Source organism: Chlamydotis macqueenii, chromosome 9 (genome assembly GCF_036417535.1).
Source record: "Chlamydotis macqueenii isolate bChlMac1 chromosome 9, bChlMac1.mat, whole genome shotgun sequence".
Taxonomy (NCBI): Eukaryota; Metazoa; Chordata; class Aves; order Otidiformes; family Otididae; genus Chlamydotis; species Chlamydotis macqueenii.
Window position 1 is genome coordinate 480,294 of NC_141564.1, and position 22,683 is coordinate 502,976.

At 43.2% G+C, this 22,683-nt stretch overlaps 1 protein-coding gene across 1 annotated transcript in view; it reads left to right on the top strand.

Annotated features, from left to right (window-relative positions):
* The first annotated feature begins 14,140 nt into the window (after window positions 1-14,140).
* DNER (delta/notch like EGF repeat containing) overlaps window positions 14,141-22,683 on the top strand; it is a 126,724-nt gene continuing 118,181 nt past the window's right edge. The window contains exon 1 of the mRNA XM_086754214.1: window positions 14,141-14,474. Within this exon, the coding sequence (XP_086610340.1) occupies window positions 14,214-14,474 (261 nt within the window). The 5' untranslated portion in view covers window positions 14,141-14,213. The remainder of the gene's footprint in view (window positions 14,475-22,683) is intronic.

Sequence of the window (22,683 nt, forward strand, 5' to 3'; positions counted from 1 at the left end):
AATTAGAATAAAAAGTCTGGAAAGGGGGCCAAAATCTTATTGGTAGTTGAGCCTTTTCAGGGCTTGTCCTTTCTCTTGCTTTACTTTCCTAGTCTCCCGATAGCTTGACCTGGAAAACCTCTGTGCCATGTGGTCCCTTTTGGTGATCTTGCAGGATTTTCACAGCTGCATGGTCTTGACTTTGCTGCATCTATCCTAATGCATCATGTTTTTCACAGCTTTTTTCAGATAAGCGTAGTTGGTTGCCCCAAGAGTCGTAGTCACCCCACCCCAATGCACCAGCATAAGCTGCACAGTCACGGGTGTTTCAGCAGAGCATTAACATGTGCTTACGCAGCAGAGAGGGGAAAAAATTTCATAGCTCTGCTGCCTGTGACAGTGAGTGGCTCAAGGAATGTCTGCTTCAGAGGGCTGGGATAGCAGATGCTTTCAGAGGAATGCGATGTCCTTGTCTCCTGGTACTGAAATGAGCATGTCTTGATCAGGCTGCTTTGGGGGTGGAGGAGGAGCAGGAGGAACAGGTCTTGAGTCTCCTCCCTTGCTTGTGTGTCTGGGCAGTCATGAAATCTTGAACCATAAGCAGGAGAACTAAGCGGAGGGGAGATGGTGAAGATACATCCAATGTTTTTAAGGCACTAGATTAAAGTTCCTAATGCCTCCAGATCTAGTTTGGCAGCAACTTCTGGAAACCTGGTTCAAAGAGGGAAAAGAAAAAACACGGCCAAACGGACAAAAAAAACCGAACCCAAAACAAAAAAAACCCAAACCTTTAAAAGAAGTAATGGGAGAGATGAAAGTATGCCCCTTCCCTCCCTTCCCTCCCCCCCAGAAAAAGGGGGGGGGGGGGATGATTCCTGTATTACTAACACTGGTGACATCTTCCTGTAGTTCAGAAGGAAACTGTCCAGTTTGAGCTGTAAGCAGCACGTTGGGGTAAAGCAACAAGTGCGTTGTGGGGTTTTTCGGTCCCGTCTGTCTGTCCTGTTCTCACTTTTCTTTAGTATTAATTAGGCTGCAGTTACTCTGAAGCCCCCATTAAAGACAGAGGTAGATAAGCCTGAGGGAAAAATGTTGTGAGACAGTAGCCACCCTGCCCTCTTGTCTGAGAACAGGAAGGGGTGGAAGGAGGTTTCCCTTTGTAAAGGTAAGCTTAAACACAATATATGCTTATATACTGAAAGCCAAGGCAGGTTGATGCTATGGAGATACTTAAATATAATGCAGTTATCCCATCTCAACAACTCCAAATGTACAACTGAGAGAAAGGCAGAGAGAAAAAATACCATGAGATTTCAAGAGCTGTCCATAGAGCACTCTTGGCTGCTACCTGCTTCGAACAGTCTTTGATGGTGGGATCCTATAGGAAGGGAAAACGAGATTTTTAGACTTTTGCCCTACTATGGAAAACTACAGCAAATTAGCAGCAGAAATTGTGGCAAGTGGTGAACTGCATTGATCAGTGCTGTGGCACGTAACTCGGGAGCCAGGCACCGTGGGCTCCTGCTTCAGGGCTTTGCCTGTCCTCTCGTGTGGGTCCTCTCGTGTGGGTCCCCTCTGTTCCCGTCACCTCCCACGGCCAGTTCCTGTGGTGCGTGAGGTTAAATATTGAGAGTAATCATTTCTGATGGAAACAGGATACGCTGTGGTGATCTTTGGTAAAGTAAAACCTATGCTTGCAGCGAAGACAGCCACTGTACCTGATGCTTTGTAGTGAGTTAGTGAAATGGGTCATAGGAGTAAAAACAGAATTTACTGAAACTTTGTCTGTTTTAGGAGGCCCCTTAGCTACAAAGGATGGGAAACAGAATATTTAGGGCATTATCTGTGTGGCTTTACTCCTCCGTTAGCTGCTATGCAAGGTGTCCTGAGCTAAATACAGGCATGGTCTGACTGCTACTCTTTTCTCAGGACTTCTTGTGTGCAGAAGCCTCTTGGGCAGGCGGGCGATGCAAACAGTGATCCAGAAATAGTTAGCCAGTCTAAGAGATGGCACTTTATTTTCCAGCCTCCTCTTACAACCTTTTTTCACAGATTATTACTTTGATGTATCATGACTGTCGAGACATTGGCTAAACAATAAAAATTTCCTACCCGATTATTTTTTTCCTGAAGCCTGAGTGAAGCATAGTCTGTGCTATGCTGCTTAAACAAATGGCAGTGTTTGATCTTTATGCCTTCACTTTGCAGCTTAATTTAGTGAAAGTTACTAACCATTCAGAAAGGTTTCCCACAGGTCTGGTATTTCTTTGGTGTGCGAAGGAGCAAGCCTTGTTCTGGGAGGCTAAAAGTATAAATGCTATTCAAAAAGGGGGGGGGGGGGCAAAAAAAAGTCGCTTCAAAATGGTTATCAAACAGCACAACTATCTCACCTTTAGGAATGCTGAGTTCTAAGGCTGGTAGTTTCCAATTTATGGCCAGCAGTACCAGCCGCTTCTGCTAGACCAGGAATCAGAGGTGAAGTGAGAAACCAGCTGGAGAGCAGCTCTGCTGAAGTGTGCTGAGCACAGAGCAGCAACAGCTGCCCTGACGGGAGCACAGCTGGTAGACAGAGGGAAGGGGTCATACCTCGGCGTCGTACCCCCAGAAGAGAGATTGTGCAGTCTCCCTGGGTTTTTCAAGACCCAACTGGATAAATCTGTTAGTTTTACTACAACATGTTGCCATTCTAAAATTAGCTATCTGTAGAATTTAAGATCAAAACTGTATGCAGGCATTTATTAGTGACTGAGAATCAGAAAAAGTTGCTATGCATCCTAAATAGAGACCCAAATAGGTTTGTTTTGTTTGTTTGTTTTTTGCTACATCAATCCTATCAATTTAAATAAATTCAATAGGAGAAATTAATAGGCAGAGAGAAAAGTTTTCTTAATTTTTCCAGGAAAGTGAATGGGAATGACAAGGGTCTTTGCAGCTGCAGATTATGAGTAATCTCCACTTTAGCAGATTCTGCTTCAACTGACTGAAAATTACAGGCCTTAATTACTTTCTCCTTTTCTTAAGAGTTTTAACTTTCAGAAGCTTTTCTGGCATCTTATTTCTGTTTTTAATATTGAGTGAAGTGGCATTGACCTATGTTCAGAAGCTGTTACGTCTCTGTGTTTCTCTGTCCCTGCAGGTAGCTGGTCATCTCCCAGTTCTCCCAGAATAAGTGGTTAACATGACCTGACAGCAATTATTGAGAGATGACAATGTTCCATGAGCAGGATTTTCTAGGCAGAGCAGTTCTTACAGGTAGTAGCCAAAAATAATGTCCTGAAAACTGCCTAAAAATTGAAATATTAAGTAGAATTAAGAACATGAAGTGTGAAAGACAGGAAAAAGTTCTACTCCCATCCCATGTGTGGAGTCTGAAAAATGAGCACTGACAGGTGAGTGACCCCAACAGGGCTGTCCACGGTGATGCTCAGGATGTTTATGATCATTTTATATTAATTATATAAGTAACTTCTGCTTTACCGTGTCCTTGCAATTTTTTAGTAATATGTACCTGCAAAATAAATTTTCTACCAAAGCTCACTGTGCAGTTTGCAAACACAGTAATTTACCCTCGATCCTGTGCAAGGTACGGGCAAAGGAACAGAGTACGGTACTCTTTGGTATCAAGTACCTGTTTTTCCGAGACCATTGTACACTCCAGCTGTCAGTAAAATTTGATAGTATTTTTTGCCAGCTGTGGGATGCCTGGTTTTGAGTTGATATACATCCTGCATGTACATAATAGTGTAAACAGAAAAAGGTGCAGCTTTTTTTCTCCTCTTTTGTTTTTTTCTTTTTTTTTTTCTTCCTCTTTATTTTCTTTTTTTTTTTCTTCTTTTAAATACAACCATCCTCCCTGTCAGTCTGGCCTCAAAAATAGATTCTTGCATCCATACTGAATCTGAACATGCTAATACTTTCTGATTTAACAGGCCCTCTCCCATCCACATACATCTTTCAACAGATACACTGTATCCGTTACATAGCTGGCAGGTGTTTTAGGTTTTCATTTTTTACTAGTAAAGACAACTTCCCTTTGCTCATTCCTGTTCACGGGACAGACATGCAGACCACTTTTAGTCTGTTGCTTTGCTTGCATCAACCATCTCTTCTCTCCACATGTATCTGTTAGCTCCCTTTTCTCCACCACATTAAATACCAATGCTCCAAAAAAAGAACCTTGTTCCCTCTCCTGTTCTTCATCTTGCACCTGTATGTATTCTCAGGTTATCTCAGACACCTTCAAATTAGTCTTTAAAAAGCTGCTTTGCCACAATGCTTACCCTGGGAATGATCGTGATAAATGGCAATTGCTGTCTACACCTACAGCTTGCTGCAATGGTTGGTGGTGTCTCATCGTGTCCTGCGGCTGTGCTGCCTTTCTGTAGTGCCTGTACGCTTCTATGCGCAGCATCAAACAGAATGTGGCTGCAAGGAGAGTTCCTAAAAACTGTTACCCAGTCTGGAACTGGGAACAAAAAATTACGAGCTGCCAGGGATTTACTTCTTAATCTTTCTTGAGGGAAACCCCCCGCCCCCCAAGAAATCTAACTATTAAACCTTAATTTGATTGTTATCCAAAGGAAATAGTTTAATAGCAATAATTTTAGCTTTTCTATAACTCAAATGGAATTAGGCAATTCCAGTTAGTTGTCAATATAAACATTCTTATCAAAGATATTATGGTGTGCATTGTTATTTCTTTTAGGACGCCTACCTATTTGATTCTTAACGATGAAAATGTATCTGTTCACACCTGAATCAATATGAAGATTAGAATAATACATAATACTGTGTAGTAATGTCTTTTACACGTCACATTATGTTCATGTCGTTTTAAAAGGTGTTAAGAAATGTAGACTATTTTTGCTCTGTATTACACAGTATCAGCAAACCAGCTTTCCAAAGGGCCAATGTGCACCTTTCATTCAGTTTTTAGAGTAAAATTACTCTCCATGCAACGCAGCAGTCTCACCTGGCCACGGCCATCTCTGAAATTTACTGGCAAATTCAAGTGAAGCACTCTTCTACAGAGCTTGCCCCATTTTTCATTTGTGGGAGCTTTGTTTCAGCGTGTGACTTTCCCCTCCAGGGCAGCAGGGATTAGATATTTCCCGCGTGCTGCCAGGTGGTACGCAGCATGGGTACGCGCCGTGCTGCTGCTTTTCTAAACAATGTGTTGTTCGCCAGACTGGGCTGTAACACCTATGCACGCAGCCGAAACCATCCAGTGGATGACACGGATTATTTCTGCTGTGCACATTTTTGGTAATAAGAAGTACTTGCCTTTGCCTTTTTGACTGTGAAGAGTAGAAAAAAATTTGTGTGACAAAGGAAAACTTGGCACCGTGAGATTTCTCCCTTGCTCTATATGCAATCAAAGATAGCACTTTGGTTTTCAAGTTCAGAGTTTATATATCTTTATTTTAAAATCTTCAGTAAACTTGCTAATATCAGTAATTCTGTTCCTGTTTTTCATAATGACGCCAAGTTTTTTGCAGAATTGATAATCGCTGAGGAAAGGGAAAGGAATGGTTTGCTTTAAAGCAATCAACACCTCAACATGGTCTTCTGCAAAACCAACCAGCCATCCTCCCCAGAGAAAAAGCTTCCTTTAGAGAGGTACCACCTAACACAAAAGTCCCTGCCTGCCTGATAAAGGTCATTTGTAGCCCTGTAGCACGCGCCAAAAGTCTGCGTGCTGGATGTTGAGATAACTTTGAGATCACACGCCAACTTTTTATCACTTGGATGTCTCATTTCTTGAGCAAAAACCTATGTGCTGGAGAATCCTGTCAACATACTTTCTTTCCTTGTAGTTAACAGACATGCACACCCTTTAAATTTAAAAAAAAAAGAGAGGTAAAGCTGAATGTGGAATACAGTTTGATTCTGCATTTCCTATTTTGAATTATTGACTTGTTAAACTATTGAAGAGCATGAACTTTATAGCTACTTACAGAGCTAAGCAAGAAGACATTAAGAAAAAATAAACAATTTCCTGTTGCTCTGTTTTTATATTAGACGGCAGAAATAGTTGTCGCTGCTGTATTAATACAAAAACATCTGGTGTGTAGCCATAAAGATGAAAGTGGTTTTAATGTTTTCAGTCCTGGAGATTTTTGGGATTTTTGCAGTAATTTCAGAAGCATTAAATATTAATACATAATGTATGCACCCAGAACTAAAAGTAAAGAGAGTAATTCCACCCGCTGGTGTGTCACGTAGGATCTGCCAGCCTGACAAAAGCCGGGTTGGCGTATTCAAGTCACTCCCTAGGATGTTTCGAGTTGCAGTACGATGTGTCCTAAGTCACTTTCCGGCTGATGATCTCTCAGACTGAATCATTCTAGTACTAAGGCATGGATTGAAGATGTCTGTATTTTGATTCAGGGCTCAAGTAAAACAGGATGACTGATGAAACTAGATTAGTTCAGATTAAAATTATGATTTAAATGCTTGAGAAAAATACACCTAGCGTCTTCATCGCTTGCAGTCGTCAGAAAAAGACTGGATACTGTAATTTATGTATATTTCTAGGCTTGACATAAATGAAAAGTTCTTTATGTGGGAGGCCCAATGAAAATTGCCCCAAAACCGTCTCAAAATATTACCATTTTGTTTTTGAACGGTTTTAGGAAACAGTGAATACAGTATATAGCAGGCTGTCATTAACTCTGATGATAGGCTACATGCAATGCCAGTTCACATCCACTCCCTCTGCAACTGGCACAGATACCTTGAATCTGTCAAGACTCCTTTTCCCTAACTTTCAATTGATGTTAACAACACGCATATTGCACAGTGCCCCATTTTCAGTGTGAGTGCTGGTCATACTGGCTTCATTGTTCTCCCATAAATAGTGCATAAATTACATTTATGCTTAATTTTTACAGAATTTAGAGCCTGATTGTTGTCAGTAGCAAGCTTTATCATTGCGTAAGTCACTAGTTCAGAGCTATAGGATGAGTTTTCTGCTTACCACTGGCTTCCTGTAGGACGTTAGGCAAGAATCCAGCTTGCTGGTTAGGTGTCTAAGTAGTTTAGGATCTGGGCTGGAGCTTGAGCTGTAAGACTGGGATAATACCACTTCCCTGCCTCGGTGGAGGGCAGTGAGGAGGTAGCGAGTCATGATCAGCACTGAGTGAGTTCAGTGGGAGTCTGAAGATTCAGACTATAAAGAAGTCAAGGTATTTTGTGGATCCACATTTACTGAAGTACATGTATACCTGTCTTACTTGAAATAAATGCTTAGGGAGAGAATGAAATTGAAAAGACAAGCTTGGACTGAGCTGTAATCTACTATTTAGTAAGAAAACACAGATACAAAAAAGGTAACATTTATCTGTGAATTTTAAAAGTAGCAAGGGTGGTGTTACTGAGCAATAATAAGTTGAAACACTTGAAAAGAAATTAATACCTGAAAAAGAAGGCTTGAGACAATAATGACATAAAGAAAAAAAAGCCTCCCACAAATTAGTTTTGTATTTGCTGTGAAATTTTGTGTTGAAATTAAACAGAGAACTGGTTTCATTGTTTTATGGTATTTTTACTGCTCGCTGTCACCTGGAGAATCGCAGGTGCTGGCCCTTTTGTTGACCACAAACCAAACAAAAACATCACCTTTTTGTTTACTGCTCAGGAAGAATAAGAAAGAGAAACATTAAGCCTTAAAACCTCTCACTAGATTATCTTATGGCTTGCTTTTTTTTTTTTTTTTTTTTTTTCCCCAGGTGAAATGTCTATTGATATTTTATTTATCCTTCTCTTCTCCTCTGGACAGCTGCTGCTATGTAAGGTTTTCCAATCAACCAGAATATAAACATCATATCCTTTGCCATATGCACTTTGAAATTCATAGAAATAAAAAGCCATTTCCTTACTGGTTATAAAAATAGCTCCTCTTCAGCTGTAATACTTCCTTCAAGTTCTCACAGTCAAATTCTTGTTCTGGTAGCTTTCATATTAAGCACATCATTTGAATTAATAAAACATCTGTGTAAATTTTAAGATACTTCTGACATAATATTTAAGATTCTGTGCTTTGCACTTGCTTTGTTTCATTGACTAAAAATTACTGTCTGTATGAATGATACATTATAATTTTTTTATCTCTACTTAAATTGTAGTCACATCAGGTCATTATTTGAAAGCCTAAGGCTTAAGAATAGAATGGAAGACTGTAAATGGCACAACCTAGACATTCTTTCTTAATTATTTTATGGTATCTACATCATAGGATTCAAACACCTTAAGCTGCAGCTGTGTTAGTTTCAGCACTTATTTTGCGGTGTTATTTTCTGAGAGACTTTTCAAACAAGCTCCTTAGAAGTTAATTCAAACTTGATATCAACGCACAGGATTTTATTCAGTGTAGTTGCATTTGCTTAAAGGTGGTTCCAGATCAGTCTTTCTGCAAGATGAGTTTCTTCTTTCATGAAGTACAGTAGTACTTGCTGCAGTGTCACACAGCGTGGTGATAAGAAACATTGTAAGAGCGCAAAAAGCACATCTTGGCTGCAAAAGTGTCTATTTCCAAACCACGTGTACAGCTTTTCGGTGAAAGGCGCAGTAGCTATTGCCACAGCTTTACTGGCAACTTTCAGAGAACAATCTTTCTCAAATAGCTGACAGTAATTCTGTTTGTGAAACATCTATACTGTGTAGAGGTATGGGTTAATTTTAGTCCATTGTTCTAAAAATAGATTAAAAATATTTTGGATAATAAATGTTCCTCTGAGCCAAACGAATAGGTGAGGATGTGGGAAATACTGCTGCTCCTGAAGTGTCCGTCTGCCACTGATAAAACGGGCATCAGGGATTTTCACAGCACAGTGTTTTCGTGCTCCTCAATGTAAGAGTTTAGCGTCTGATCTACATATTTTGTCTCAGAACACGATTTATGATTCCCAAGATTTTGCTGACCCGACACGCTCTATAGAGAGGTGTGCTGCTTCCCGCTATCAGGGTTGTCACTGAGAGAGTACCGAACCTTGTACGGCCCATGCGCTATTATCCGCTGCTGGTGTTTCATGTGGGCGCCAGCGACGCAGCCAGGAGCGGCCTGGGGAGCATCAAGAAGGACTACAGGGCCCTGGGAGCAACAGTTAAGGACTCTGGGGTGCAGGGAGTCTTTTTGTCTCTCTTCCCAGCCAAAAGGAAGGGGCCTGAAAGGGCCAGTCGAATCTGGCAAGTCAACAAATGGCTCAGGGAGTGGTGCCACAGCTTTGGCTCCTGAAACCACAGGACTGGCTTTGAGAAGCCCGGGCTGCTATGGGTGGATGGCGTGCACCTAACTGAGAAGGGGAAGAGCGTCTTTGGCCAAAGGCTTGCCGGGCTCGTCCGGAGGGCTTTAAACTGGTGCTGCTGGGGGAGGGGGAGCACAGTCCAGCCCACCGCTGTCAGCATGGCACCAGTGCCAGCACCGAGTGCCCAGAACCTGGGGAAGGATCGCAGGTAAGTGTGAGAGAACTTAAACTGCGGACCAGAAGAACTCCCGTCGCTCCAGCCAGCAAGTCGGCTCTGTCGGGGCCCCAGCTGAGGTGTCTCTATACCAATGCACGCAGCGTGGGGAATAAACAGGAAGAGCTGGAGATGCGCACACACGAGCAGGGCTACGACCTCGTTGGCATCACTGAGACCTGGTGGGATGACTCCTACGACTGGTGGGTTGGGATACAGGCTCTTTAGGAAGGACAGGCAGGGGAGACGAGGGGGGTTGTCGCCCTCTCTGTCAGCAACCGGCTGGAGTGCGTGGAGCTCCGCCTGGGGATGGAGGAGGAGCTGACAGAGCTGTTGGGTCAGGATTAGAGGAAGGGCAGGGACAGGGGACATCACGGTGGGGGTGTGCTGCAGGCCGCCTGGCCAGGAGGACAGAGCGGACAAGGCCTCTACAGGCAGACAGGAGCAGCCTCGCCGTCACAAGCCCTGGTCCTCATGGGGGACTTCAACCACCCAGACATCTGTTGGAGGGACAACGCGGCAGGGCACAGGCAGTCCAGGAGGTTCCTGGAATGCATGGACGACAACTTCCTCCTGCAGGCGATAGGGGAGCCGACAAGGAGGGGTGCCATGCTCGACCTTGTGCTCACCAACAGGGAGGGGCTGGTGGGGGATGTGGAACTCAAGGACAGCCTTGGCTGCAGCGACCATGACACGGTGGAGTTCAAGATCCACGGGGCAGCGTGGAAGCTACGCAGCAAGCTCTCTGCCCTGGACTTCAGGAGGGCAGACTTTGGCCTCTTCAGGGACCTGATGGGCAAAGTGCCATGGGAGGCGGCCCTGGAGGGAAGAGGGGCCCAGGAAATTTGGCTGATATTCAAGGAGCACCTCCTCCAAGCTCAGCAGAGGTGCATCCTGATGAAGAACAAGTCGGGCAAAAAGGCCAGGAGGCCGGCGTGGATGAGCAAGGAGCTCCTGGACCAACTGAAAGTGAAGAAGGAAGCGTACAGAGGGTGGAAGCGGGGACAGGTAGCCTGGGAGGACTACAAAGAGGCTGTGCGAGTGGCCAGGGATCGGGTGAGGCAGGCTAAAGCCCTGATGGAATTGAATCTGGCAAGGGACATCAAGGGCAACAAGGAAAGCTTTTTCTTCATTGGGGATGAAAGGAAGTCCAGGGAGAACGTAGGCCCCCTGCGGAAGGAAATAGGTGATCTGATTACCCAGGACATGGAGAAGGCTGAGGTGCTTAACAACTTTTTTTGCCTCAGTCTTCACCGTTAAGAGCTCTAGCCATACTGCCCAAGGCGCAGAAGGCAAAAGCAGGGACTGGGAGAATGGAGAACCACTCACTGCAGGTTCTCCTACTCACTGTAGGTTCTCCTACTCACTGTAGGAGAATATCAAGTTCAAGACCATCTGAAGAACCTGAAGATGCACAAGTCCATAGGACCGATGAGATGCATTCGTGGGTTCTGAGGGAACTGGCGGATGAAATTGTCCATCATATTTGAAAACTTGTGGCACTCTGGTGAGGTCCCCAATGACTGGAAGAGAGGGAACATAACCCCAATTTTTAAAAAGGGGAACCAGGAAGACCTGGGCAACTCCAGGCCGGTCAGCCTCACCTCTGTGCCTGGCAAGGTCATGGAGCAGATTCTCCTGGAAACCATGCTAAGGCACATGGAGAGCAAGGAGGTGGTTGGTGACAGCCAACATGGCTTCACCAAGGGCAGATCGTGCCTGACCAATTTGGTGGCCTTCTATGATGGGGTGACAGCATCGGTGGACAAGGGACGAGCAATGAACATCATCTACCTGGACTTGTGCAATGCATTTGACACTGTCCTGCACGACATCCTTCTCTCTAAGCTGCAGAGACATGGGTTTGATGGACGGACCACTCGGTGGATAAGGAGTGGGCTGGATGGCCGCACTCAGAGAGTGGTGGTCAACGGCTCAATGTCCAAATGGAGACTGGTGACAACTGGCATTCCTCAGGGGTGAGTATTGGGCCAAGCCCTGTTTAACATCTTTGTTGGTGACATGTCGGCCATCCAGAGGGACCTTGACAGGCTGGAGAGGTTCAACCAGGCCAAGGGCAAGGTCCTGCACATGGGGCAGGGCAATCCCAGGCACAAACACAGGCTGGGTGGAGAATGGATGGAGAGCAGCCCTGAGGAGAAGGACTTGGGAGTGCTGGTGGATGAGAAGCTCAACATGAACCGGCAATGTGCACTCACAGCCCAGAAAGCCAACTGCTTCCTGGGCTGCATCCCCAGCAGCATGGCCAGCAGGTCGAGGGAGGGGATTCTGCCCCTCTGCTCCGCTCTGGTGAGACCCCACCTGCAGCACTGCGTCCAGCTCTGGAGCCCCCAACATCAGAAGGACATGGACCAGTTGGAGAGGGTCCAGAGGAGGCCACGCAGATGCTGAGAGCGCTGGAGCAGCTCTGCTGTGAGGCCAGGCTGAGAGAGCTGGGGCTGTTCAGCCTGGAGAAGAGGAGGCTCCGGGGAGACCTGAGAGCGGCCTCCCAGTGCCTAAAGGGGGCTGCAGGAAAGGTGGGGAGAGACTGTTCAGCAGGGCCTGGTGTGATAGGATGAGGGGTAACGGTTTTAGATTAGAAGGAAGCAGATTCAGGCTGGACATAAGGAATTTTTTTTTTTTTCCACTGAGGCTGGTGGGACACTGTCCCAGGTTGCCCAGAGAGGTGGTGGATGCCCCATCCCTGGAAACATTCCAGGCCAGGTTGGCCGGGGCTCTGAGCAACCTCATCTGGTTGGAGATGTCCCTGCTCCTGGCAGGGGGTTGGACTGGGTGGGCTTTGAAGGTCCCTTCCAACCCAAACCATTCTATGATTCTGTGTTTAAGTGTTTACTTCAATATTTTTATAAATTGAGGTGTGGATCATTCAAACAGTTATATTTATAGGATTTGCTCTAATAGGAACTATGTGCTTGTGAAAAAACAAGTTAAATACATGTAGAAAACATTTCAAATAAATGCATTTTAAGCCTTATGATACACAATATTAAACAAACAGTAATAGTTTCGGTGATTGTAACACCAATTTTCAAATGGATTTAGGTTTAATTTTGGCAGCTGTTGGATATGGGGTCGGGAACACGATGGGTAATTTTGTAAATCTGACTCCAGGTGCATGAGTTCGGCCCTTCTGAAATTTCTCAAATGAAGTTAAAAACCCAGTCCTTTTGATAGCTTGGAAGTGAAACTCCTGAGATGCCTTAAACCAGACACAAGCTGAGGGAGAACTGCGGAAAATGTCAGCTCTGCAAAGCAGTATCGTAAATACATGATTGCAGCCAGACCCAAAACATGAAACAGAGAAGAATCACGGTCCAGACACTCAACGACACAGTAACCGCCTCATCTAAATTAGTTCCTATACTGGTATAGAAATATGTAACTAATAGGAGATGGTTTAAAAAGAATTAATCAATATTTAGAAAAAAGTTCATTGTTGTTATGGGGGACTTTTAAAGCATTCAGCTTCCTCTTAGGAAATAACAGGGATTTTTGTTCCTCACTAAATATTTCATCAGAACAGATTAAAAAATCTCTGCAAGGTCTCCTTCAAGCCACTAGAGGATTAGTATTTCTCCATCAAAATAAATAGTTAAGCTGTAATGTAGCTTATCTAAGCCACACTAATAAGCTATTAGTCTGGTAGCACAATTCAAATTCCAGCGAGTGTAAATGAGGCAGACGCTTGAATCCTTATTGAACAGTAAGATTAGTAATTTGTTTATGGAAAGCTGGCTGTAACATTATTTAAACTATGCACAGCAGAACATTAAAACACATAAAAAGATACAGCATTTTGGAAAATCACTAGCTAATTAAGTAAGCATGGTATTTTCTGTTGTATAGTTAGATATCATTAGAACGCAAACATTGCTTATATATTCTGTAAAACGCTAACGAAACTCATATGACACAGTTCCGTCCAGCCTGACTCGGAACACCCTGTTGTGTTGGTTGTTGGCTGACCAGCTTATTTTTAAAGTTCTTTTCTGCAGATGCTGTGCCAATACACCACCAGAATTCATTATCTGATCTGGCTGTCAGTCTCAAAACCGTCTTTTTTCTTTTTTGTCTTACCGCTGAAAAGCCTCAGGCGCAGAGCAGCCCTCCGCCGGTGTGACCCAGCCCCTCGGGAGTACCTAGACCCACCGAAAACCAGGGGCACTCTGCAACCAGCCTGCTTCGTTCTACAACACGTTTAGAGAACTGGCCCAAACCAGTTATTAACGACTATCTTTGACCACCTGCGTGGAAGGGTGAAGTCCCAGGAGGCTGGAAAAGGCCAGACGTTCTTCTGGAGAAAGAGGACAGAGCGCACGGCAGGCCTTCTTCTCCAGCACCGCCTGCCGCAGCAACCTGGCTGTGCGCACACGTTATTTCAGAGCGCTTGGACGACAACAAGGGGATGGGCAGCAGCCCGCGTGGACTTACCGAGAACAAATCACGTCCGACCAAATTATTTTCTTGCAGCACAAGGAAACGGTTGCGGTGACCGAACGACGGCGACCGCCCCCGCGCCCCCCCCCCCCCCCCCGGCCACCGCCCGCCTTCCCGCCCTCCGCCTGGGCGCGCGGCTGCCCCCTGCCGGGCGCGCGGCGGCGCTGCGGCCGGCTCCTCCCCGCCCAGTCCCCGCCCGCGCGTTGCCCGGGGAACGGGGGCCGGGAGCGGCCGGGCGGCCGCTGCCTCCATCCCCTCCTTCCCTTCCCGCCGGCGCCCGCAGCGGAGCGGCACCCGCAAACGGACGCCCCGCCGCCATGTCCCGAGCCGCCCCGCTTCTTCCACTGTTGCTGCTCCTCGCCCTGGCCCAGCGCCGCGCCTGCCTTCCCGGGCCGGTTACCGCCGCGCCCGCCGGCCGGGACCCCTGCCTCAGCCAGCCTTGCCGCAACAACGGCACCTGCTCGCCGCTGCCGGCCCGGAGCCCCGCCGCGCCCCGCCGCCTCCAGCTGCTCCTGCCCCCGCCTCCGGCCGCCTACAGCTGCGCCTGCCCCGCGGGGGTCACCGGCAGCTTCTGCCAGGTACGGGGCTCGCCGGGAGCGCGCCCTGGGCCGCCCTCCCGCCCCGCGTCCTCCCGCCTGTCCCTGCCCTTGGGCTCCCGCAGGCTGCCCTGCCTCGCTCCGCGCCCTTCCGCCCGCCGCCCCGGGAGGTGCGCGGTGACCGCTCGCTCGCTTCCCCCGGCAGCGCCGTTACGGGCTGCGGGCGGCCCTGGCCGCTGCCCCGCGCTCCGCGAGGGCGCGCAAAGCGGGTGCCGGTACCCGGGAGCCGAGGGGAGAGCCCTTCCCCCGGGTGGTAAGCGGAGCCAGGGCGTGAGGGGCTCGGCGGGGGGCGAACGGGGCGGGGGGCCGAGCGCAGGCAGTGCCGCCCGGGTTAATCCCGCTCCCGCAGCGCTCCCCCCCCCCCCGCCCAGGGCTGGCGGTGGACTGCGCACGGGCTCACTCGGAGGGGAAGGGAATGGTCCTGGGAAGCGGATGCCGAGTCGCATTGAACGCTAGCCATTAAATCGTGTCTCCAGCGGTCGTTTCCGTAGGTTCGGTGCGCTTGCCCCCGCGTTTGGGGTGCTTCGGGGATTGGTTTTGAATCCTGAAAGGTCAGAATGCCGAGAGGAGGGACGATGGTCTGAAATAGGGAGAAGGCAGTAAGCAGGTACATACTTCAAATGTACCACCAAGAATGTGCTTGGTGGTACATTTAGTGTAATAATTGAATTATTGCCATATGAAGACTGTAAAATTTGGTTTTGTCCCTAGCGTTAAGGACGAAAATTTTTCTTATCATGTTTGGAAATTCACAAAAACTTAAGTCTTCCATACCTTCAGGTAAGGACAAGCAGGTGCAGGGACAAAGAGGCTTGCTTCCTGCGTGTGTGTATGATGCTGCCAGTTACTTTCTGCAATGGCAGTGTACAAAGGCTGTATGGATTGGCTACCGTTTCTTTCTAATGCTGTCTGTGTTAAGCAGGTTTGGCATAAAAGCAAAGGAATTCAAGTAAATTCAGTCTGCTTTTTAGTTGTTTTTTTTTTTAATTGTTCCTTTACCCAAAGCATACTGCTGAACAGATAATACATGTTCTGAAGACTTAACATGTAGGTGAGTATAAAAGTGATTGTACAGTGCGAGTACTATACAGAGAGTTCTGTGCCTGCCTTGAAATGTCTCAGTGTAACAACAAAAGTGAAAATACTTACACTAACGAGATTCTGTAAAATGAGAGAAATGAAAGTGGATTAAATAGATTTCTCTTTGGCTAATTTTAGCTGTTGTCCTCTTAAGAGTTTACTATGTTTCTGTCTCTCCAAAGACAGAAGGAGAGCACTGTGTGTTTGCTTCTGCTCGTTGCTGTTAGACCAGAGTGTCTGAGATCCATGACTGAAAGATTAATGACCCTTTAAAAGACTCAGAAAAATGTAACGCTTGCTGGCACCCTGCCTCCTGTGAAGCGTTGTGCCTGGGGAACTGGATTTAATTGTTTTTCTAAGACAAGAGATGGGTGATGTTTTCATAGCACTTATGCTTTTTATTAACTGATAAGAGGAGGCTTACAGGGTCATACATTTTATCTCTTTTTATAAAGTACTGGGTAGTGACTTTTGCAAGGAAAACGGATAAAACAAAGGAATGCCACTTCTCGCTTATCATGTCAGCAGTTGAAGTACGGATCCCAGTTAGCTATGGAAAGTTAATACGGTTTTGAAATGTAACTTTAATTAAATGGAGAGCAAGCAGGTTATTTAAAGGGGTAATATAACACGATATATCCATAGCTGAGGGTTTGCTTATTTTATTGAAATAGGAAATAAATGGATATTGTACAGATACATTAATTCTTGTGTTGCTGTGTCATTCACTTGCCTAACGGCTTAAAAGATACCTAACTTCTTAAACTTCTACAAAAGAAAGGTAAAAACCATGATGTCTTTCAGGTCAATGATAATAAATAACTGTAAGGATTTTAAAATAACTATAAGGATATTTTTCTCCTGTCCCTTAAGGATTATGAGAAAACTATGGACTAAATCAGGGGATCACTTGGATATATCTAGACAAGTGCGTCTCAACTTACTGCTGAGGGTGGTACTTGAACAGTTGGGCTTGCAGAAGGGAATACCGAGAGGCGAAAAAAGATCAGGAATTATTATGCTTAAACAGCCAGACCGTGGAGGGTGAATTTGCATTTTTGGAATTTATGATGGAGCTGGGGTTTTTTGGGAACCCCACTTCCCTAAAAATGTAGATTTACTTTCATGTTACTTTTTGTGGTGAAGGCAACATTTCACGGATTCTGCTCAGATGTGTTGAGATGTAGAACAAAGGAAAATTATTCTACATGTGCCTATAAGTCAACCGGGCACTGTGAAGTTGATAATGTAGGATTGCTAACAGTCAAAGTTGGAGATTGGGTTTTGATGCTGGTGCTGACATGGGAAAAGTGGCGAAGAATAAAACAGACATCACGTACAGAGGAGATACTTCTAAAAGCCCAGAGCTTTCCTATCACCGGGTGAAGTGTTTAACCTGTACTTAAGCCAATTCCATGATCTTATGTTATAATTGCTTTAGTCACTCATTATTCATTTAACAACAGAAATTACAGGTCCTCTTAGTATATCCATCCTGTGAGTTATGCATGTGGATATATCTCGCATTACTTACGGTTTGGATAGGCTTTGTTTTGCAAACTTCAGGTTTGTGAGGTTAGGGGTTGTTTGGTCTCGCGTTGTGTGACATTGCTCCAATTTAACTCCATTTCTTTTCATGTTGATGAATTTTTCCCCACCTCTCTTTACTGTATTTCTAGTCTGTGTAAAGAAGAAACAGAATTAATATGTTGAAGTGTCTTAAAGTTTAGTCTGAGCAGAGAAATCACATGTATTCCCAAGGAAATTGTACAAAAATTCTAGTGAATTGAATTACCCTTCTGCAGCAATTTGAAATTGGACAACTCTTTCTTCACAATGACAGAACCTGATGAAATAAATTGAAATTAACTGAGTGACAGATATTGAAGTCCCCTAAACTTTATATTCCCTAAATTTTTACTCATATTTTACTTTGAAAGGTGAACTTTAACCTTTATTTCTAATGACTAGTCTAGTGACTACTCTGTTATTTCTAATAATTTATAATTATAACTTAATTTCTAATCCAATACAATTGTTTTTCTTGATCAGAAAAGTTTTACGTAAAAATTGATTTGTGTTAGTGCCTTATGAAATAATTTTAAAGATATGAGGTACTAAATATGAAATGAAAAATTTCATCATAGACTTGGTCATTTGCTCAAAAATACAGAATCTGAACTTAGCTAATTGCTTTAAACTGCATGATGTTTATTTGCTTCTGTGCTGGTGCTATTTTCATTAAAAGACTATCATGTGGAGAAACATTCATTTATTAATTAATTTTTAAATACTGTTGTACATTGCTTCCTTAGTTTTAGTTGCTTCTGTTGTTTTTCTTTGTGTGTGTGTTTTTTTTTTTTTTTTAATTTTCCCCTCATTATTTTACTTTGGTGCGTTTTAATATGCTTTTAGTTATTTTATAGGTTGTGTCAGTAATCAGAACTAGAAAACAAGTAGTGTCCGGGCATACTGAGCCAGCGTTCTGGCTTTGCAGCAATTCTCTTCCATATAGTCTGATCAGTGATGCCTGGATGTTCTACTTACTTCTGAGAGTGATGTGGCAGCCACTGATGTAATAGCATTTTTGAGTTAGTATTGACATTATTATTTTAGTAGCAAAATTCCTAGATCTTTTTGGTCTTGGGGAGGATTTATTGTGTTCAATCTAATGGCTATCTTTCCACACCTATAGGAGAAAATATTTTTAAAATGTAATTGTGGACAGCTTATTTGAAATGGAATTTTAGAAAGGTGTAATCTGAGTTTATAAAAGTCAAGGAAGGTACTGATACTATAAAAACTAATACAGATGGACAGTAGTTTAAAATTTAAATTTTGTTCTTAGAACAATTTTTTTTCCCCCCTCCTGAATTTCTGTCTGATTATGGTTTTTTTTCATTCTCTGTATTTTGTACTTTTGAATGCCAGGTGAATTTTTTTCTTGTCTTTGATCATGGTATTAGAACATTTATAGACTGTAATGCAGTGTTTCTGAACGTAGAAATCTAGGCTTAGCAAACTGCTACACAAAGAAGGATTATTGTTTCTTGACTCAATCATCTAGTACTTGAGAGTAAGTGGTACAACATTTCATCAGCCAGGATATTTCAGGTTGCACTGGACAGTGTTGTATAGAAGGACATCCTTTAATCTAGCTGCTAAATCACCTTCATGTGAGTATCCTGATTAATTCATCATGAGATCTTGTTTTCTGTTAAGTGCTGACATCCCTTCTGAAAGGTCTCAGAATAATCCTCGAATTCACAATGAGTTCTCTAGCATATTTAAAATGCTATTTTTTTCCATTCTGTACTCATTAATGAAGGGTATATACTGAGATTATGTGGTTATTGTGATGCAAGTGTTTTGTTATGTGACCGCTCTGTTTGCTCTTTTATCTCAAATAAGAGTGAATTGTGTAGTTAGGAGATGCCCTGGAGTTTTCTTGTTTTATCTGGATATAATGTAGCTTGAGTTCTGAGGTGCCATGTCATTTCCTGCTGACTAACTAGCTCTTGCAGCGCTTTAAATTTGCAGAACTTAAATATTTGCATTGATGCATATGCTGTGTGTGAGAAGAAGCTGTGAGAGCTCGGTTCGTTTATCTTGGAGAAGAGGAAGCTAAGGGGGAGCAAAGTGCAGTCCTCAGCTACCTAATGGGTGGCCATAGAGAAGACTTTTCTCAGACACGGTCAGTGAAAGGACAAGAGGTGATGCACGTGTTAGAGTAGAGGAAGTTCCAGTTACATCTAAGGAAAAAATTGCTCACGATGATGGTGCTCAAACACTAGAACAGGCACTTAGAACAGTTATGGGATCTCCGTCCTTGGAGATTTGGGGCCTGAGTGGCCAAGACCCCAAGGACCTTGGCTTAGAACTAGCCTTGACCTGAGCAGAGCTTGCACCAGAGAACTCCCTCTGGTCCCTTCCAGCCTCAACCATTCTATGACTCTGTTCTGTATATACACACACCTGTGTATGTATTTTTTTTCCCCTAGATTTTGCATTTGTCTATTACTCTTGTCCTGTTCCTGCCTCCCCTTTGCTGGATATTCTGATAAATTATTTCCATGTTTTTACACATGTATGTTTTACATCAAGTCTAGGCTGTACCTGGAAGCTGACAAACTTGTGTGCAGTGCAAGCAGGAGTTCTAAGATGGCAATATTACTATTGGAGAAGATACCTGAAAAATCTTTGGTACTCATTTCAAGCCACTTTGTTTATATCGCCTTTAGTCACAAATCAGTATACTCACATTTCATAGTCATTGTTGAGTTTTTTTTTCTTCAAGTAACAATTGTATGTCCTACAGGACTGATGGGTATTGTTTTCTGTGAGTAATCCGTAAGTGAAGTGTTGCCCAGGTACCCCATGGACTTAGATCTCCCTGGTTGCAGTGGAACTGATGAACTTCTGTAATATGGCTATGGGAGGGATCAAATATGGGGAATGTTAGCACAAAATAAATGAATGTGAAAAATAGTTTCTCCACCCGATTTATTTTAGCTATTATAACATCTGTTTTCTCTAAGTGTAGTAGAAATAAATTTCCAGTCGGAAATCTAAGCTTTTCAAATTAGCATCTTGCCTTGAAGCGTATAATGTGACAATTTGTGAGCAAGAGAACTATAATTCAGCAATTTCCAAAGCAGCCAATAAAGAATAGTGCTGTGATTTTTGCCGTGGAATCTAAACAACTTATTCTAAATTTCTGTAGGATAAAACTGGAATAATGTAATAACCCAAACTGTCTCAGTTATGTAAGTGGTTATTGTTTGGGTATCATCTGCACACTGACCTTTGTGAATCTTGTATTTTCTCTTTCAAAATCTTGAAATATTCCCTTTAAATCCGTTCAAAGTAGTTCTTTTTAAATCCTAGTCAGGTCATTACATAGTGCAAATTATTTGATTCTGAAAAATTCTATCATGTAAGTGAAAGTTTTAGGTTTTGCTTATATTTTTCTGATTAAAGATTACAGAGAGACAGATCAAGTGCAAAGTAACTGAGTAATAGTACAGATACGCTATACTAAGATGCTTCAGCTTTTTCAAATGTCATCTTTCATTGCGTTTATGTTCTTTGATCTGAGAGAATTATTTTGCAATGATATCTGTTTAAAAACTAGCGTTGTTTTACTTTCCTTTGAAATACTTAAGTCGACGGTGTCATCTGTGTACACGAGGTGCTGGAAATCTTCTAGTGGAGTGGGCTCCCCATGTACTAGGAGAATACCTCCTCTTGAATACAAGATAAGAAACAACAGAATATGGATAGGAAAATAAATGTACAAGAAAAAATAAAAGACTGTAGTTCTGTGACTTGAGTCAGTATTACAGAAGGTAGAAATGCTCCCCTGCTCTTGAGGGCTCTCACAGAATCTTCTACATACTGCCCTTCTGAGAAGTAGTATTGCTTGAGATGAATAATTTCAGAGGTGGCAGTTAGCAGGATTTCAGCTTGATCATGGCATCACAAGACCAGAAATCTTAGAAGATGATGCAAGAAATTAACTTTAATAGTCAGATATGATTTTTCTGCTGAAAATCATGTCCACTTAACCCTAGACATAGGTTGGTGGTTTTTTGGATTTGTTGTGGGGTTTTTTTCATGGTTGGTTTTTTTTGTTGTTGTTTTGGGTTTTTTTTGTACTTGCTCTGATAGCTCACTCTGTTCTTGTTGAAGATCAAGTCTCTCATTTATTCTTAGTAACTTTTTTTGGCTGTGATATATTTGTGTTCCAATTAGTCCCACAGATTGATTGCATGGAAAACATATCTTTATTAGTTTTTATTTTTTATCTTTCAATTTAATTGAATTTCCCAGTCGTATTTTTTTCCATTTTAAAAGTAAGTTATTCCACTCTTTCCTCCCCGTGCCTGTAGTGAATATTGGTTTTCTTTCCTGCAGTGTCCTGTCTGACTGCACAGATTGAGCTAATAACAGTATTTCTGTTGGTTGCTGATTAATCTAAATATAGTCTGGTTTGTACAACGCTAAGGCCCATTTTTTTTTTTTTTTATGCTGAGAGATTACCTATTCTTTTCACAACTGCATTAGCAGGAAGTCTTCAATAATAGCCACAATTTTTATTCCTTTTCTTTAAACTTCTGGTTGATGTAGGTGAACTGAGCTCAGTAGCCTACCTAGAGGGGTCTGATTGTGGTGCGGTGATCCCAAAATGAAAGCACTCGTGTTTAAAGTGCATCCATGTCAACTGAAAGGACTGTGTTCGGCAAGAGTAGGCAAAAACAGTTCAGTATGTGCATTTGACATTGTAGGGCATTTTTATTAAGTCTTTAATTAGTTCTTTGGTTTTTAGGAAAAATAGTTTTGTTTGACTTTTTGTTTCCATATGGTTTTATCAATTTGTATTTTACAGGAATAATATAAACACTGAAATAAATGTTCTCTGGAGAGAAGCTTGTCAATATGAGCCTCACAAAACACAAATGGTAACTGTATTACTAAGAAAAAGATCTTAAACTGCAAAGCAATTGTTGCAGCTTTCCAACAGTTTTGTAATGGTGTAAATGCACATCAAGATATACATTGAGAAAAGTAACGTTTGCTTGATAAGAAACTGCCGGTTACGTGTAATCTCTTGCAAAGCGGCACTCCTGTCTTCAAAAGCAGATTTATATGCCACATATGTAACCTGTTTGAGTTCAGCAATATATATCACTGCCCTGTATTATTTTTCAAGATTGCCTTGGTTAGTTTTGAAGTTATACAGTGTAACAATTATGCTGTATTATTTAGTAATATATTCTGCTGTAAACTTGAAAAAATAGCTGTAAATTCTGTGGAGAAAGGTCTGAAAGTGATACACTGTGACTAGGAATGGGAATACCAGGGCTTGGGTCTTGGAGTTCTGCTGTCTTGCTGAGTCACACTGGGCAAAACTCTTACAACGTTTGTCCTCGGATTTCTTGTCTGTAAATGCAGATAATTCTGGGTGTTCAGAAGGTTAATTTGTTAGTGCGTATGAAGACTTTAAGAATGTTGAGTGAAAAGCACTTTACAAGGAAGCATCTTCTTGAAATGCCAGATTTTGAATTACATGTCGGTGACCCATCGGAATATATTTAAATTCCAAGGAAAA